This window comes from Platalea leucorodia (assembly GCF_965183815.1).
Source record: "Platalea leucorodia genome assembly, chromosome: 5".
NCBI lineage: Eukaryota > Metazoa > Chordata > Aves > Pelecaniformes > Threskiornithidae > Platalea > Platalea leucorodia.
The window spans coordinates 89,292,914-89,310,198 of record NC_138827.1 but is presented as its reverse complement, the minus strand read 5'-3'; the positions used below and the strand labels follow the sequence as shown (position 1 = coordinate 89,310,198).

The following is a 17,285-nucleotide window of genomic DNA, read 5'->3' as shown; positions in this document are numbered from 1 at the left end:
CAGAAACCCGTCAAGAAAGACCCAACAAATAATTCTTCTTAGAAATACTGTTGCTCTCTTCTCAAGATGATTCACTGTCTGTTAGCACAGAAGTGACTTACTAAAGTCCTTTAATCTGAAAAATGGTGATCATCTCCCACCTTCCTCCAAAACAAAAAACAAAGCTCACGCAACAAAGCTGAGCATATCAGGTGCCTTGACAATAAACTCCGCAATGAGCTGTGCTCCAGCTGATGCTGTACCATGGTTTTGATGAGCAGCTGTTTTCAGTAATCCATGCCTAAGCATCAAAATAATTTTCAGAGATTATGCAGGAAATTAGATTATTACTTACCAAACAATTACAAAATGCTTGGACATTATATTGAGTTTGATGCTTATAAAGCAGAACTCCCTAAAGGCCCATTACAGCATTAGGGGCCGGATCTCAAGAGGGAATTACAGACAGACAGAAACCTCCAGGTAATTGGCAATCCCAGCGTTAGTGGTGGAATACAGCGGTGCCAGGGCTGCCCTGAAGAGATCACCTCAGCCTGGCCACCTGCCCTAAGATGCTTTTCTTGTTGAAAAACAAGAGTAGCACAGAGATCTTTCTTACAAAAATTGGAAGCTGCCAGGCCAGGTAGTTACAATTGGTAAGCATGCATAATCACCATTTCAGGACTCAACAGGGGCTGAATACTACAACCCCGAAGGGGTGGTAACTAGACAAATTGTGCACGTACCAGGTGCCACACAGAGAGAAGGGCTCAGGTGAGCCGCGGCTGCAGTGGTCCTTCGCGCTGCAGTGGTCAGAAGACTAAAAAATTTTGAAGTTATTTGGAAAATACTTTTGATTTATCAATGTAAGCGATACGCAGATGTTCCTCAAATCCAAAACATACACAACAGCTTAATTATGATGTCACAATAAAATATATAATGTCAAAATAAAATATTCTTCAAATGTATCTGCTGCTTAGAGATACATACACACACATATGCTTTATATCTCTGGATATAAAGACAAAATAGCTGAAAGCAACAAGATAGAACCAGATATATTTTGGAAGATTACTTTGAAAGAGGCACTCGGAGGTCATAGGAACAGTGGTCACAGGAACCTATAGCAGTTGCTGATTTTATTCATTGCTAGTTAAGTTGACATGACAGGAATAAAACTGTTTTTAAAGGAGAAGAAAAGAATTTTGAAATCAGGGTCCAAAAAAAAATTCCAAGACCAAAAAGACAACCTGATCTGTTTTTCTATTGTTAAAACGCCTCCCTTATTCACGCTTCTACACCTCAACGCAGCCAACCACCTCCTCCCTCCCGCCGTTTGGGAACACCCTGCGGTAGGAGATATGGGGGCTCAGCACTGCTTGGGTCACACAAACCAAGCCTTAGGGGAGGAAATGCCCCCAGCAAGTCACAAACGAGATCCGGGCCGGTCCCAAGCAAGCTCTTTAGCTCACTTGCCTGTCTTTGACACTTAGATGCAGAGGGGGAGTCAGATCACAGACATTTGGGCTGGAACCAGCATACAGCGCTTTTTTCTTCACACATTTAAGGTCTGTTATCTTTTTTTCCCTTATCTCTATAGGAACTCTGTTTCAGAATCTTATCTCCTGTCTTGATGTTTAAAGGGAGCCTTTCCTGAATTACCACAACTGTGCATTTGACAGACTATATCCACCTAGGTCACAAACTTACTTATACTGGGTAGTGCCTGACTGGCCACTCATCACTTTGTACTTCATGCTGTACAAAAGCATGACCCAGACTCTTCCCATCCTAGAAAGCCTTCAACCCAAAGATCAAATCCTAAAGATAGCACAGGCTTAGTTACAGCCCTGAGACTCAGGAGCTTGGAAATCCGCGTTACTCCCAGAGCTGTATTTAAGCACCTGTATACACGCGAGTGCAATTATATACAGATACAGGTAGGTTGTACTCAGCAGGTTTATCGCTGAAGGAGTGATTATAATCCACGAGTACGCACACTCTCCGTGATTTAGACCCTGGCCTGGTCAGTGCTGCCACACATCTGCTCGCTCCCACGCACCCTGAATTCACTGTTATTCAGAAAAAACCATCACTGGTCTAGCTAGGATTAGAATTTAGCATTGGCCTAAAGGAAGGGTTTGCTGCAAATAAACCACTGGGGCAGGCAAAAAGAGGACACGTCAGCTCAGGACACTGCTTTCTCATGCACCCCCTTCTGTTTCGCACACGGGGCTGCTCCTTAGTCCGGAGGTTACCTGCAACATCTCAGCTCCTCACACCACCCTGGCAGGCTTTATTAGCGGTGGGCGCCAAGAACCACGTACTCTGCTAGAGTTCCCACACCAACAGTAACGATCCATCGGAGAACTCAACGCCCTTTCCCTTGAGAAAGCTCCAAGTACCTGACGGTGGTTATTGCATAGCACCTTCCTCACGGTTGCTCGTTAGCGCTTTTCTTCTCAAAGACCTGTTCGCCCATGGTTATTAACTTTTTCCTATGAGTATAAACAAGAAAATGTGTTGCTTCTTACGATACCGGCTGTAGGAAGCTGTTACCTGGCGCAGAGCACAGACCAGTGCCACGGTTTGGGGTACAGAGCGCAAGGTGGGGAAGCATCGGAAAGCAGAATTTCCCGTATTTCATTTCTGCCTGGTGGTACCAATAAAGGTCCCTTTGCGAGGGCTAGACACATTTTTGGCCTCTTAATCTGTCTAGAGGTAAGCATGGGCTGACACCGGCAGCACAGCTGGGAGAATAAGCTAGTCCAGTACCAGCTATTGTATACATTTACTGAGCGTGCATTTTTTCATGTCTGCACATTCAGGCTTACCTATAGAATTCAGCGCTCCACAGTTCAGACAGAGCTGCAACGCGATCACTGCAGTCTAGCGAGGGAGACTTCTGCACGAGACCGAGCAGCTTTATCTCATCAGAATTCATCCTACAGACATTCGCTACTGTTAGTTACAAAACTCTTCAGCAGTAAACTACAGGCTGAAATTTGGACTCCTACCTGCAGTTCTTCAGGTCTCGAAATATAATTTCAAATGAGGAAAAAAATAAGACTGGGCAAACACCTTTTCTTGTCTAACACAGAATTACAGCTATAATCTGTAATAAACATTCATCAGTACACTAGCACCGCCGTAAAGTTTTGGCGAGCTCTTATTAGGGCTTGTCTCAATGTAGGCAAAAGCGACAAACACTTGCAGAGGGGGTGGGGAGTCCGTATTAGCTACCCTTTCACTGCTTTCTGTTTCTTTGCATGACCCTTTCACTGGCATGACTCCTACAGGTAGAAAGTGGAATTCTTAACCAGTAAAAACAGAATCGGACACATGAAAATGATAAATATTGCTTTATTAAATTACTTTTATACTCCTACAAAGAAATTTTCTGATTTCCGTTACAGAATTAAATGAAGGAAATTCATTGCTGTCTCTGCAGTTATCTAAATTTAGATACAAAAAGGTTGTAAAAAGACCAGCCTATTCAAGGTACATAAAAAAGGCAGAGAATAGACAAGTTCCCTTAGGAATCTTGAGGCTCAGAAATATAAAGTCCTATAATACAATGAAATTAAGAATTCAGCAATGTGTTGAACAATTGTAAACTGTAACTGCACTAGTGGACCACATTATTCAGCAGTTTCCTTAAAGGTATGAACTGAACTGAACAAAAAGTGTAGCTGACACAGCAGACCTCGCTTAGTTGTTCTCCCTTTCACTCCCTCCAAGTAAAAGCTGCGAGATCAGCATTCAGCATTTAAATGATAGGAAGGAAACTTGCCTCCATAAATATCAGAAATTTCTCCGTTCCATAACTATTTATATAAAGTAACTAGCTGTTACAAATCAGTTTCAAGTAAAACAGGTGGCTGAGGCAAAAATAATCAAAATCAGATCATACACAATTTTACTGTAAATACAGTAATTTGAAAGATAAACACACAACCATAGCACTGACAGGATATCAATGCTGCTGTATTATAGACATGATGTGTCAGTAGAAAATTAGGATGTCTATTATCAAAATCGAGGACATTCATTCCAGTCTCTGGTAATCTAATCTTAGTGCAAAACAGATGCTAAGACATGTTTAGCAAAAAAGGTGATACATTTAAGGCCAAAAATTTGTTCAGTCATCACTATCGCTTCCAGATTCACTCAGCTGCAAGTCATTTCCTAGAAGAGAGAGAGAGTCATCGTATTAGTCATTTTCAAGGAAATACTTTTCTTCTTTCAAGATATTCCCTTTCCCAATTAAAAGCTTACAGAAACTAATACTAAACAGGTCAGGGGGGTTGAACTAGATGATATTTAAAGGTCCCTTCTGACCCAAACTGTTCTATGATAAGAGAATAAATAGGTGTAGAACCAAACTCCCCAGTGACAGAACCTCAGAGAGATCGCTTTTCTCCAGTTTTAAAATCTTGGCAAGGAAGCCATTTAGCCACAAGTGCATTTATTTGATATCACCAGATCACAAAAGACAACACCTAGCTATCTTTGCCACCCACATTTTCATGCTTCATAAGTGGGAAAACTGCTGGTGAATGCAGTTTTATGAAAAACAAGTTTGTTTTTTTTTTTTGAAACACATCTGAATGCTACTCAGCTGTGCTTGAAAACAAAGTGGTGTCTCAATCAAGAAGAGCAGCTCTTTGATGTACCATTTAAAGATGTATCAGTGACCTACTATTTCAAACAGGTTTTAGAACAAGTGAACAAACAAAACATCAAAAGAAATTTTACACAGCGCTTTAATTTGGTGGCTATATATATATATTTCAAAATGGGGAAGTAAGAAGAAAGACATTGTGCTTGCAATGGATGTCCATAAGCTTAGGGGGTGGGAGGGAGGGAATCTTTCCAGGATGACAGATAACTAACAAAAAATACAGCAGCATGCTATACAGAATCTACATCGTATCCAGCAACTTCCCACGCATTTTTAAGAATTTGTTCCAATTAGTATGCTTTTATTCACACTTCCCTTGCCAAACAGCCATTAGAAAAAAAAAAAAAAAAAAGGAATGCATCTCAGGTTGTGCAGAAATGGCCTAAAAGGCAAAGAAAAATCACTGAAACTGAGTAAGCACCCTGTTTTCACATGCCCTATCCTCAGCTGCAGCACTCTTCACAGATCACTTTTGCAGATGGGTAAAAAAAGTAACCTCAAAAGGGTAAGCCCAACAAGACACTCAGATTGCGTCTTTTGTTATCAGGCATATCATTTCTGCCACAACACTGAAGTCTTTAACATGGCTGCATTTAGCCTTCCTTTGTTTTCCACTGTGTCATCCCTAAAGCTTAGAAAGTGGTACATGATTCTCTGCAACAAAACAGAAAACACTTTATCAAGAATAGTGAAGATGGCTGTTTCCAGCAATCTTTAAAGTACTACTGTAGACAATTTTTTTCCAATCCTCTATATAGAGACAACATTTACAGCTGTATTATTTTAATATAAATTAAAAAGTGATTTTGAAAGAACAAAATCAAGTAATTTGCAAATAATTATTCAGGACAATATACGAACCTGAGAAACAATATTTCAAGGCAGAGAATGGCATTAGTAAATTAAACTAATGCTTTTATCACTCAAAGGAAAACTTACAGTGAATTCTTAGAAATCCCAGCCCTGTTATGCACTACCTACTTTAGGAGAGCACTGGGAGTACGAAGAAGAAGATAACCTTCCAAATAGTGATTCTGCAGCCTTCAAAAGTTATTTCAACATAGTTAATAGAAATTACACAAACCTTATAACACCAGCCAAAAATACCAGTGCTTGTGAAAACCAGCAGATGGGAAAAGCAAGAACTCCAAGTTCCCGAGGCAGAAATAATGCATTAGGATTTATTTCAGAGAAAACTTTCTGCCCCATTTTTATAACCCTACCTCCAAAAACACCTTCAGAGAGATGGCAAAATAACACAGACCGGAGTTGGTACTTTTCAGATGGGTTTGGTGCAAGAATGGAAAGTTCACTTAACTAGGACTCTGAAGAACCATCTAGACTCTGTTGTACTTAGGAGGCAGCAATAAAGTGGGGAAAACTTGAATTCGGCTTTCACTGTGCCAATTGCTTATTAGCAATATTAATTGGGGAAATAGATTGCACTGCAAATTACGACATTTTGTAAACTTTTAAATCAGTGACTATAACACATTCAATTGAATCAATTCTTGCGAGTTATAGGGGATGGGGAAACTCACAGGAGTGACCTGTGTTTCATAGATCTTAGCGGTCACACCAACAGCAAACTAATACAAGGGAAAGTGATTTCATGCCTAGCTGCTTGTACCAGCACCAAGTATCAAAAGAAGTGAAGCTGTACTGAATACTATGTACATAACACAAGGCCCCAGAATAGCCAACCTATGCTGTTTTTTCTTTGGAAAGTTACTTTATTTAACATAACCCTCGTTTAAACAAAAGGTAGGCATAAAGCAACGTATGATCAAATATTTATGAAGAACAGATTTATTAGTGCCACCATGTACAAACTTTGTTATAAGGCAAGTTGTGAGCCTATATAATCAGCTTCTGAAGGTAGAAAGGGGAAAAAAAACAGTATTTTGGGGGTGAGGGGCAGGCTTGAGCCCCGGATTCCTGAAGAGGTAGATCATGTATATCTGACAGAAGTATTTGGTTACCATGCTCTAGACACCACCTCCTGCGTTTTCCAAGTTCCACAAAACCTCAGCTTTATGATTTCTACATGCAAGATGAACCTCTGCTCTCTAACCCTTCCCCCAGCCTTCTGCCCGCACATAGTAAGCCAAAGGAAAACTGCACTAATTACTCAGTACGGCCCTGATTCTACCAAGGTGCACAAAACCAGTCACGCACATGAGCGGTCAAACCTCAAAACAGGATTGAACAAGCAAACAGCTTGTGCTGACATTTGTTGATTCAATATTTTATTTTTGTAAAACATTATTTGAGATGGAAGAAATGACTGTACAGGACCCCGACAGAGAACTCTTGCCATTCAAGCTAGAACCATGTGCTATCCATTTAGTTTCTCCAGGTTTCACTCTCCTGCCAAATTCCCTCAGCAAGGGAGCCAGAGTAACACATTCTCCTTGAAAATAACTTTTTTGATCTTTGTCTAGTTGAAGTGTATTTTAAGTGTTAACCGTACTGGAAGAACTGTTTTAAGCAGTAAATAGATCTGTTAACGATAACAGAAGTAAATGGGATTAAGCTAAAGATCTAGGCAAGCTCAGACAGTCAAGCCCAAGGCTTGATGCTCCAGACAGAGCTTCTACCTGCCGATGTGGTTCTCGAGCACCATCAAGCCACCAACTTCCCCTGTAATAGTTTTGATGTTGTCATCTTTTAAGCAGCGTTTTCTCACTATGACTGTTGGACTTGGCCACCTGTACTTGTAAGTGTATTTCTCAGTGGAAGCTTTGCCAGCTGGGATCCTGTCACTGCGCATAGAGCTTAATCTCATTTTTGTAACACTTGTATTTAAAGCACGAAGAACGGGAAATCCCATTTGTGAATAAGGGTTGAAATAAATGGCACGCTCTAAAGTTATGCAAATTATAAACATGAAGACATTGTTCTCTACAGTGACAGTAAAATGAAAGCAGCGTTTAGTCCTTTGCACACAGAGTCACAGGACTTTTCAGTCTGATCTTATCTGTCAATGCAGTACATAATTAAATATCTGTGCTGGTTGTTTAAGTATTTAAATGCCACCTACAAAAAAAAACCAACAACCCTGTTCATGTTATCCATTAAGTGCTGAAATAAAAGTAGATCTGCCAGAGTCTAAAAATTTCAGTATAACAAGTTTACATATAAATGATAAACCCTAAAGATCTTAGGCTGCAAACCAGGGTTGATAGGAATTTCTTGAAACTGGGAGCCTGCAGCTAAGCACCTAATTAAAAACGTAGTCATTTTCAAAGAGTCACCATAGCTGAATACTCACTTCTATGTCTGAATACTCCTGCTATTTAGGTAGCAAACTTAAGATTCTCTACCTAGTGGGGTTTCTTTTCTGTCCAAACTCTCCTTTTTTGAATACACTGAGCATTCAGTTCCAGGCTGCGCAGCAACCACTTCTTGAAGATCACAGCTACTCTTCAAATTACATTTTTAGTTGCCTGAATAGGTGGAATAAGATAGTATCACCTGAAAGCAAATCGCCTCCTTCCTTATATGCAAAGGACAGTTTTGCCATGCTGTCCAGTGGAACAGTGCCATGAATAATAGTAACTGAAGTAGCTAAGAATACACCATCTCTTGTGTAACTCAGAGGATTGCCAGTACAGTATCTTTCCCATAGTTCTACCCAAGAAATTACAAGCATATGTTTTGGGAGTGCCCTGTTAGTTCAAGTATTTTCAATACAAAATTACTGTTCTCCAGTCCCAATGTATATAACTGGGAGGAAGCCAGAAGAACTTAGGAAATATTTTCAACTGCATCAGCTTTAATTTAATATCTCTGGGGACCAAGAACCTTCTAGCCCAGTATCTAATTCAGACTGCTGCTGAACAATCAAACCCTAGCATCACTTCCCACAGTTTTAATTATAACAGAGACATACTTAAAAACAATATGGTTTCCTTTCAGAATCTTGATGTCTGGAATTGTGCACTAAGAAAAGAACAGCCTTTGTACTTACGTAGTGTATTCATCATATGACCACTGCTCTCTTGGGATCTGTTATGACTGGCATCTTTGTCAGGGACAGCCTGCTGTGGTATGGCAGACACAGTAGGCTGTGGCTGCAAATACGGCATTGATACAGGAAGAGAGGGCTTCGTTTCCTCGTCTTCAGAATCACTAGAACTATTTTCACTACTTGATGAAGACGATGAAGAACTTTTAGAGTCAGACGAGCTGTCAGAGCTACTCAGCTGGTCCATGATACTGGCTTCTGCCTTTAGCTCTGCAAACAATAGGATTTGTTTCTTAGTTAACTTCCATCATAATTGAAATATAGGAAGAAGGAAAAATAATAATTAAAAAAAAAAATCAACAACCTAAGTGAGGTACATGCATTTAGCAACTAGAAACCAAACAAGACCAAACCAAACCAAGCAAAACTCTCCAGAACAAAGAAAAGGGCACAAGCAAGCATCCAGCCTGTCATGTGGTTTTCTTCTCTCGTAGCTTGGGCACTTTCTCCCTTTCAAGCCAAGCGTTAGAACAAGGGTGACTGTGAACCCAAATGCTAACCCCATGTTTCACAGGGCAGTGCATCCCACATAGATTTTAATTTCTGCAACTAGCAAGTCTTCTGTATTTTCCTTAGCCCAGAGATGCCTTTCCCCCATGATGCCCATCCCCCAGAGATGCCTTTCACTGACTAAAAACTGCAGTTACAAATCACACAGGTAAGTTAGCTGTAAGATGTCTGCAGCTGCACCCAAAATCCCTCCCAGCAGTGCAGCATTACAACCAATACACTTGTTTGGACTACGTGACATTTTGCTCAAAACCAGGTTAAGCATGAAGAATATCCAAAGGAACTATCCACAGTTTACTATTAGGAATATTTCACCAAATCCTTGTTCTCTTTATAGATTTGGAGATGGGAAAAAAGCTAGAACAACACGAGGTAGACAAGAAATACTGGAAATTAACAGATCAAACTGACTCGACCAACTTGCATTCTTGATGAAATAACTCACTTGACTACAACAATATTTAGGAGAGCATGACTGGATAGATCATGCTGCACAGTATGCATTTTTGATATATACTAACCAAAGTCCAACATACAGAGGAAGTTAAGTTTTGCAGAAAGGGTACACATGGTAACTGTGCGAAATAGGGGCGCTGCTGAAGCGAGAAGTCTGAAACAGACCACTGAATCACGGTGGATGGAGACTTTATACAGTAACTTGAGGAGTTACCCTCAGCGCAGACGTTCGTTATTATACAAGATTTTAACTACCCAGACATTTGTTAAGATGGTCTTAACAAGCACCTGGAATACTTCAGGAGCAATTTTGATATAGCAGACGTAAAAAGCAAGTAGGAGAGTGGCTCATCTCACTTCAAATTTACCCAATACAGAAGAGGTTGAAGATCAAAGTCGCCAAGATGCAAGATGGCTCAGAGCTTAATCAAGAGAAGAAGGGATAACAAAAGAATAAGCTTCAACACAAACTTCCATGAAGCCATCTAATTCTGAGTGGCCTTTGATAACTCTAAAGGAAAGGTACTTAGGCCAGTCAGCCTTATCAAAGGCCAGTCTAAAGTAAAATGGTGTTCAGGAAAAACAGCACCTGAAATACTGCGGCTATGGCTACAAGGACAAACTAACCCAATGTCAAGGATGAAGAGAAAGTACAATAAAAGATCATACTGGCTGACCCAGACATAAGGAAAGAGAAGGGAAGGAGGGGAAAAAAAAAAAAAAAAAAAAATGGACGCATCCTCCTGTTACTAAGGATGTGTATAACATAACAGCTTAAGGACAGAAAAGAAGACAGAAAAGCTAAGGCAAAAAATAGGATGCAGCTAGCAGAATGATCAAGAAATCATTTCAAAATTAATTCTACAGAAGAAAGGCCAAAGAAACACCTGACCTACCACACATCTGGAGCTGTAAGCTAACTGAAAGATACCACTCAAGTCCTATGCACTTAATTCCACTTCCTCCCTGCTCTCACCAATGTCTAATGAGAGAAAAATTTTAAGTGAAAGGCTAACAGCTAGTACCAAAAACTGAGGAATAAGATCTCTGCCTTGAATTTTGACAGAATTTAATCTGACAGAATTTAAATTAAGTATTTTCAAACAGTGAAGGAAGGGCTGTACGTATACTAGAGAACAAAGGTAGACTGATCTTTCCCCCACCCAAGAAAACAACATTAGTAACAAGCTCAAGGTAGTGTACTTCAGCAGGAATAGTCAGTTACACAACCATGGGATGAAGAATGATTAAGTAGGCAGCACTTCTGAAGAGTCTGTGAATTACAGCGGATCACTAGGCACAGTTGTACCACACCACGCTCTTGCGGAAGTGACAAGCGTTGCAATGGGACATGATACTATTTGGTCTTTGTGTATAAAGATAAACAGTGCCTGTAAGACAGTCTTCTTGCTCAACTCAGCACTGCTAAAATCATAGCTGAAACAGTAAATGTATTTAGGCACTATGCTTCAGGAAGTTTTTGGACTTGTAAGATAGCTAAAGGAGAGCGACAATGAATCGGGGATCTAGAAAACTTAACTTCTGTAGAAAGATTGAACCAGCTGGCATCATTTTGCATAAAAAAAATGGAGAAGACATAGCAGCTTCCGAGTACATGAAGGACTGCTCAAAAGCAGCAGAGTAATCTGTTCTATACTTGCATGATAAATATGAAAGTAGCAATGGGCTTACTGGCGGATTATTTATTAGGAAGAACCTGAACGCTAAGAGCAAAGCCCTGGAATAGACTGCCAGAGAGAACACAGGATGTCTCACTGGAAGGCTTTAAGAACAGGTTAAAAAGTTATGTCAGAAATCTGACCTTAGGACAGAAGGATGGACTAGATGACTTTAAAAGGTCCCTACCATCCCTATTTGTCAATTATTCCGCATTCTTTGCTAGTACTCAAAATTGGACTGGCACTACACAAGAGTTTGATACACGTTGGCAGCCACTTTGGTGACTTGCAGTGTTTGCCACCACCACTCCCCCCAAAACAACAGACCACCAAGAAAAAGCATCACTTCATTCCATGCACTCAAGTACTCCTTCCTCTTCGCAACCTTAGATGTATTTTAGTACTGTTGTGTAGCACAGACTTCTGGTCAGTTTAAAACCAAAATGGAAAAAAAAAACCCTTCATAATGACACATCTAAAAAAAAATAAAAAATCTGTTTAAAGGAATTCAGAACATCTTGGGAGGCAGATGTCAATTCCAGTCAATGAAACTGCCACCTGTCAGCATTTCTGTAGCAAGTAATTACCACCTGCCATCTTCCTTGTCCTCCAAAAGGAAATAAGGCCTCCTATTAAGTGAAATATGAGTGCTGCACCAAACCAAAACCAGAGTCTCTCAAAAATACAGTACATAGCACTGTTCAAGGGTTGATTTATGCAGGTTTTTAGCTGTCTTTTTCATTGGAACCTCATCTTTCACAGGTCTTATCCAGTAATTTAAAATGTATTTTGAGTTGTAAAGCACTGTAACCTATACATTTGATGAGTGCAAAGAAAGAATGAGGAGCGACGTCAAAATGGAAGCGATTCAGTTGGTTCCAGCATAACCAACTAGATATTTGCTTAAAGTAGCACTGGAAGACAGAATCGAGGAGAGCGAGCAGGGAGACCCTTGGCATTATTAAGCCTAATGGTTCATCTGATTTTTTTTTTTTTTTTACCTTAGCAAGTTTCAAATACTGCTTTGTTACCACTTGAGCCAGAGCAGTCATTTCCACACAAGGGTGAAGTGCTTACATAATCAGCTTCTAGTGTGAATCTCAAACTAAAAATAACCCAAAACCCACACAAACAAAAAGCCTTGGCTCTTAAAAACCAGTTGCTAGTGAAGAGCCAAGTTTCTAAAACTTACGTGACAGTGGAGCTTACCTCGTTCAATATCATCCATAGGAGAAGACGGAAACATCTTTTCTTTTGGTGGAGAATTTTTAACGTTGTTTGGAACCTTAGTTGCATTTCGCATTTGCTGCTGTTGCTGCTCTATGCGAGACTGGACTTTACTGCTCCCTTCAGCTCTGTGTGTAAAAGCCAAAGATTTTTGATTACTCTAGAAGACAAGATGCAAGGAACAAGGCAAGAATACAGGGGACGCAGTACCTTAAGTTATGGAATTATTTGTCATGCCCTTCTAAATACCATCATTAGATTTCTAGGTACGTTACTATACTGGCATATAATTATACATAGATGTATTAAAAAGTGTTTTTAATACAGTGCGAATAACTTTTTAACCCTTTGTCAGTTGATTTGTTTTTATACCTGCCTGCCCAGTATCACTTAATAATGGTTCTGCTGGAAATTACTTATATGGACTCAGCAGCAGAAAACAAAAATATCCAAAAACTTGGTATGAGAAAAACAAGTTGTTAATATGACTGAAAGGTGTCACAGAATTTATCTTTTTTTATTTTCTCATTTAGAAGTCAGAATACAGTAAGCAAGCTACTTTCCAAACAGATTCCCCCCCCCGCCCCAAGTTCATCAGAAAATAGTTACAATCTCTTTCAACAATGTGACAGTTTTTAATTAAAAAACCATTCCTATTTCTTCCGCCAGTCAAGACTCAAAAGCTGTGAAGTCAATGTGCTGAGAAAGCAGGCTTTTCACTCTATTGAACAAGGCCAGGTACTTTCTAAAAATGATGTTTTGCTAAAAATAGTAATGCGTAGTTACATATCTCAATTTAGACTCATTAACAAATCAATTTTCACAATGAGTACAGTACAGTTGTTTCTCCTGTAAATCACCCACCTGGTTTTTTTCACAGTGATGTTGCTACTAAGTTTCTCTAGGCGACATTCTCCAGTGTCATGGTTGATAATTAAGATACATTCTTTTAGGTAAGGCTTCTTTGAGCCCTTGAACACAGTCACTGGTGGAGTTGAGCCCTATTAAATCAGAAGGCCAGGAAATGTTACTACTGTAGTCTTTTTTTTCTTAGGAACAGCAATCCATCACAGTGATGATAAGTTCGCTATAAGTGATCATTTCTAGCCTTTAAAAATGTTATCAGTTAATTCAAATTAGATTCATAGTAGACATGACCAAAGGAGCTGGTGACTGACTGGAATGGGATTTCACCCAGCTTAGCTTAATTTGAAACTGATTAAATGCTTATTTCCCAATGAGAGCATGCTCACTGTAGGACTCCTTTTACCAAGAGGGGTTTCAGTTACCATATCAGCAGAGCAGTAAAGCATGGCAGGTAGTAAATTTTCCCTTTCCAGTCTTTCCTGCTTTAGAACTGCATTAGAGCAGTAAATACCAAGGGGTAGCTTGCGCTGCCAAGATCGACGTGAAGCTTTTCTGTGTACGCAACACTTCTGGGTCATCCTACAGCATATTTCCAATGTGGTAAATACACTTAAAGTTACAGCGCAGCTGTTTAACCTTTAGGTCTTTTGTAGGTTTACATTCTTAGAGCAATTGTTTTTCTACTCTAAAAATCACACAAGCAGCTCTGAAACAGCACTGAAACTTCATATCCTTCTGTATCCAGTATATACTTATGACAAAATAAATCATTCCCTTAGGCCCACCACTCTTCAGCCACCCCACTCACCTCGATATTTGGCAGTGTTATTGTCACCTGTTCACCTTTGCCAACTTCAAGGTCTCCTTCACAGGACATATCAATAGATGCAGGCTTAAAGTCATCTAAATACAAAACCAAACTGGATTATTTACAGGCTTTCCAGGAATCTTATAAATGTAGACACCTTTTAATTGCAGTTGGAGGCTATTAAGTTAAAGCTTTTTTTGCTACTGTATCATTTACTACTCCCCCGACCAGATCATTCCATAAGTCCGTAGAATTCAAAGTCAAGATGGTTTTCTCAAGATTCAGCGTAAGTGTTAACACCTTTCAGCTGAAATTAGAAAAATGCTTTTAGGTTTTAATGGTTAAAGAGGCTGAACGAGCTGTGTTCTATTTCAAAAAGATAAATCTTCACATAACTGCTTCCAGAAAAATCAATAAGTAGTTCTTGAAAAAGTCAATCCCAAACATGGGAGATGTAGACAAGCTACTGAAAATGCAAATAACAACATCAATCCTCAAATCCATTTCTGTATCCATTTGATTTTACTGTAACACGCATGCAAGAAGCTGACCAAAACTTGGGTTTCAGTATATTTATTTTTGCCAAAAGTGAAATTACTTCCCAATTAAATATTAATTTCCTTTTTGTCTTTTTTAACATCTAAAGTATTGATTAAAATAAGTTTTAAAAAAAAAACCCAAGGTATCAATTTCTGGTCCTTTTAAAAAATCTGAGACATTGAAAATGAGCACGTGTTCAGGCGCCAGCACCGCTGCTATGTAACATACCATTATCTGTAAGGTGTATTTTCCACCACAAATGAATTGGGAAAGGCTACAGCTAAAAGGCCTGCCTGCACAGATCTAGAGAGACAGGACGGCATCAAGAGGCTCTGCAGGGCACGTAGTAACAGATGTGGGCTTGAACCCGTGGTTCCAGCAAACTCGGGCGCAGGGCCAGCCTCGCAGCCCGGGGATGTCTGCTGCCCTGCCTCGCACGCTGGGGAGAGGCACCCTGTTGCAGCTGGGGAGAGGCATGGAGGGACCAGGGACCCATCAGACGGCACGCTCCCTGGCCACAGCACGGCACGCGCGCCTTGCCTCGCAACCTGTCACGTCACCCACTGCTGGTCACAGGCGGCAGCACTCTGTTACAGCTGGGGAGCTTCCCAGTTCAATAACACTGCCTGTAAACCACTGGCCAGGCGGCACAGACCACAGCTGGGAATGCTGGCTCCAGCTTGCACACCAACCGGGCAAGAAAACCAAGCCTCAAGAGCTGGTGGGCAGGACTATGCACACAGCAGACAGCTTTGAGCTAAGACACAGGTACCAGCCCCTGCTAACTTTGCTTACGGCAAAACCCCACACGTCGTCTTACAGGGATAAGCGTAAAAGAGTTCCAAAGTTTCTCATCAAATGAGAGAATGTTTGCTTTAATATACAGCCACTGGGTGGGTAATACTTTAGAAAAATAAGATACCGATTCCAGTGTCCATAAACAGACTTCTGCTCTCAATCAGCAGATGTCTTCCCCTTTACTCGTTTGCTAACAAAAGCTTCAGGTGTCAGTGAAGGATATTTTTGCATGTGCATTTGACAGAACTGATGAACGTGCCAGTTTTTATGTCTCATTTGTTGGAAAGGAAGAGAGATTTCAAAACAGATTTCAGAATAAATCATCAAATTACAGGAGTCAGCAAGAAATTGTAAGGGTAGGAGGTACAAGACGTGGTTTTTAGTTAGCTTTAAAATTAGGGTAAATTTCAAGTTACAGCATTTGTTTAAATCCATTTATAGCTGTCGCCTGCTCCCTCCCCTCTCCTCCCCTCCCACAGTTGCAGACAATCCTACTAAGTGCCATTCCATTTGCTCACAGAAAGCACATTACCCATCTCGCTGCACTGCGTGAAAGCATACGGGACATTCTCCAGAGAACGTACGTGAGACTGAATCTTGTGGATCAGTCTATAAATAATGAGACATCAAAACCAGAAGCAACAGTCCTAAATTACCAGAACTATAATCCTGAGAGCATTTGTTTCCTAGCTACCCTCAGAATCTTTGAGCACACAGCTCTCTAGATAGTAATTATGTACTCAGGGAGGGTATACTGGCTTCGTGATTAATACTGCCTTTAACCTTTGATTGCTGAATTGTAGTTAACTTGAAAAACTAAGCACAAGGGAAGAGGGCAAAGCCAGAGCTTCAGCCAAATTCAGTTTTCAGCAGAAAAATCCTATTCTGCACCCTATTCCGGATGCAAAAGGTGTAAAAAGTGAAGTTAGTGCCCAGAAAGCAGCGAGGGGCAGTACCGGGATACAATGGCCGTACACCTCATCAGGAACACGCTCTCAGGAGCGACTGGAAACCTGATTTGCACCGCATTGCTCCCCGAGATCCCGGACCAGCACCCCAGCCATGGGGACTCGGTTCCCAGGTGTGCCCCAGGACCCCGGGAGGAAGGCAGGCAACTCATTTCAGCTCCCTGGGCTGTCGTCTCCAGAAGACAGCCCTTCGGTGCCTGCCCAAACGGGGTGCCCCGAGCTCGGCCGCAGCGCAAACCCCGCGGTAGTTTTGTCACGCTGCCCTTCTCCTCCCTCAGCTCCCGGCTGCTTACGGCGCCATGCCCTTCCCTCACACCCGATGCCCGCCCGGGCCTCAGCACCTGCCCGGCCAGCGTTCCCGCCCCTCAAGGGATCGTTGGGCCCGGGGGGGGGGGGGCCGGGGGCCGCCGAATGGCGGCCCCCGGCCCCCCCCCCCCCGGGCCCAACGATCCCCTGAGGGGGCTTCCCCAGCCTCACGCTCACAGCGGACGGTGTGGAAGGCGCAGCGCGGCTGCTTCTCGAAGCTCTCGCCCAGCTTCAACACCCTCTCCTTGGGGTCGAAAAGCGACGGGACCGCTCCGTTCATGGCGGCGCCTCAGACCATGGCGAGCCCGGGCGGCCCCCGCCGCTACTACTGCTGCTGCCACCGCCGCCGCCGTCGCCGCCGAACATCCCTCACACCGCCCGGACACGCCCCCACGCCCCCACCCGGGCTCTCACAGGCCGACGCCGCCGA

General features: G+C 41.6%; 1 protein-coding gene across 1 annotated transcript; it reads right to left on the bottom strand.

Moving 5' to 3' along the window:
* Positions 1 to 3,348: 3,348 nt before the first annotated feature.
* Positions 3,349 to 17,222, bottom strand: EAF2 (ELL associated factor 2). The gene is made up of 6 exons (XM_082313153.1): positions 17,033 to 17,222; positions 14,244 to 14,338; positions 13,433 to 13,569; positions 12,551 to 12,696; positions 8,640 to 8,906; positions 3,349 to 4,170 (listed from the first exon to the last, which is right to left on the bottom strand). The coding sequence occupies exons 1-6, from the start codon at positions 17,133 to 17,135 to the stop codon at positions 4,124 to 4,126; spliced, it is 795 nt and encodes a 264-aa protein (XP_082169279.1). The 5' UTR covers positions 17,136 to 17,222; the 3' UTR covers positions 3,349 to 4,123.
* Between the last annotated feature and the right edge of the window lie 63 nt (positions 17,223 to 17,285).

Bases quoted from the DNA above. Each gene is read 5' to 3' on its own strand.
- EAF2 (XM_082313153.1), bottom strand. From the start codon at position 17,135: ATGAACGGAGCGGTCCCGTCGCTTTTCGACCCCAAGGAGAGGGTGTTG. The intron at 13,570-14,243 runs GTGAGTGGGGTG...CTGATTTAATAG, and splicing joins TAACACTGCCAAATATCGAG to GGCTCAACTCCACCAGTGAC. The intron at 8,907-12,550 runs GTAAGCTCCACT...TATTGTTTGCAG, and splicing joins TATGGATGATATTGAACGAG to AGCTAAAGGCAGAAGCCAGT.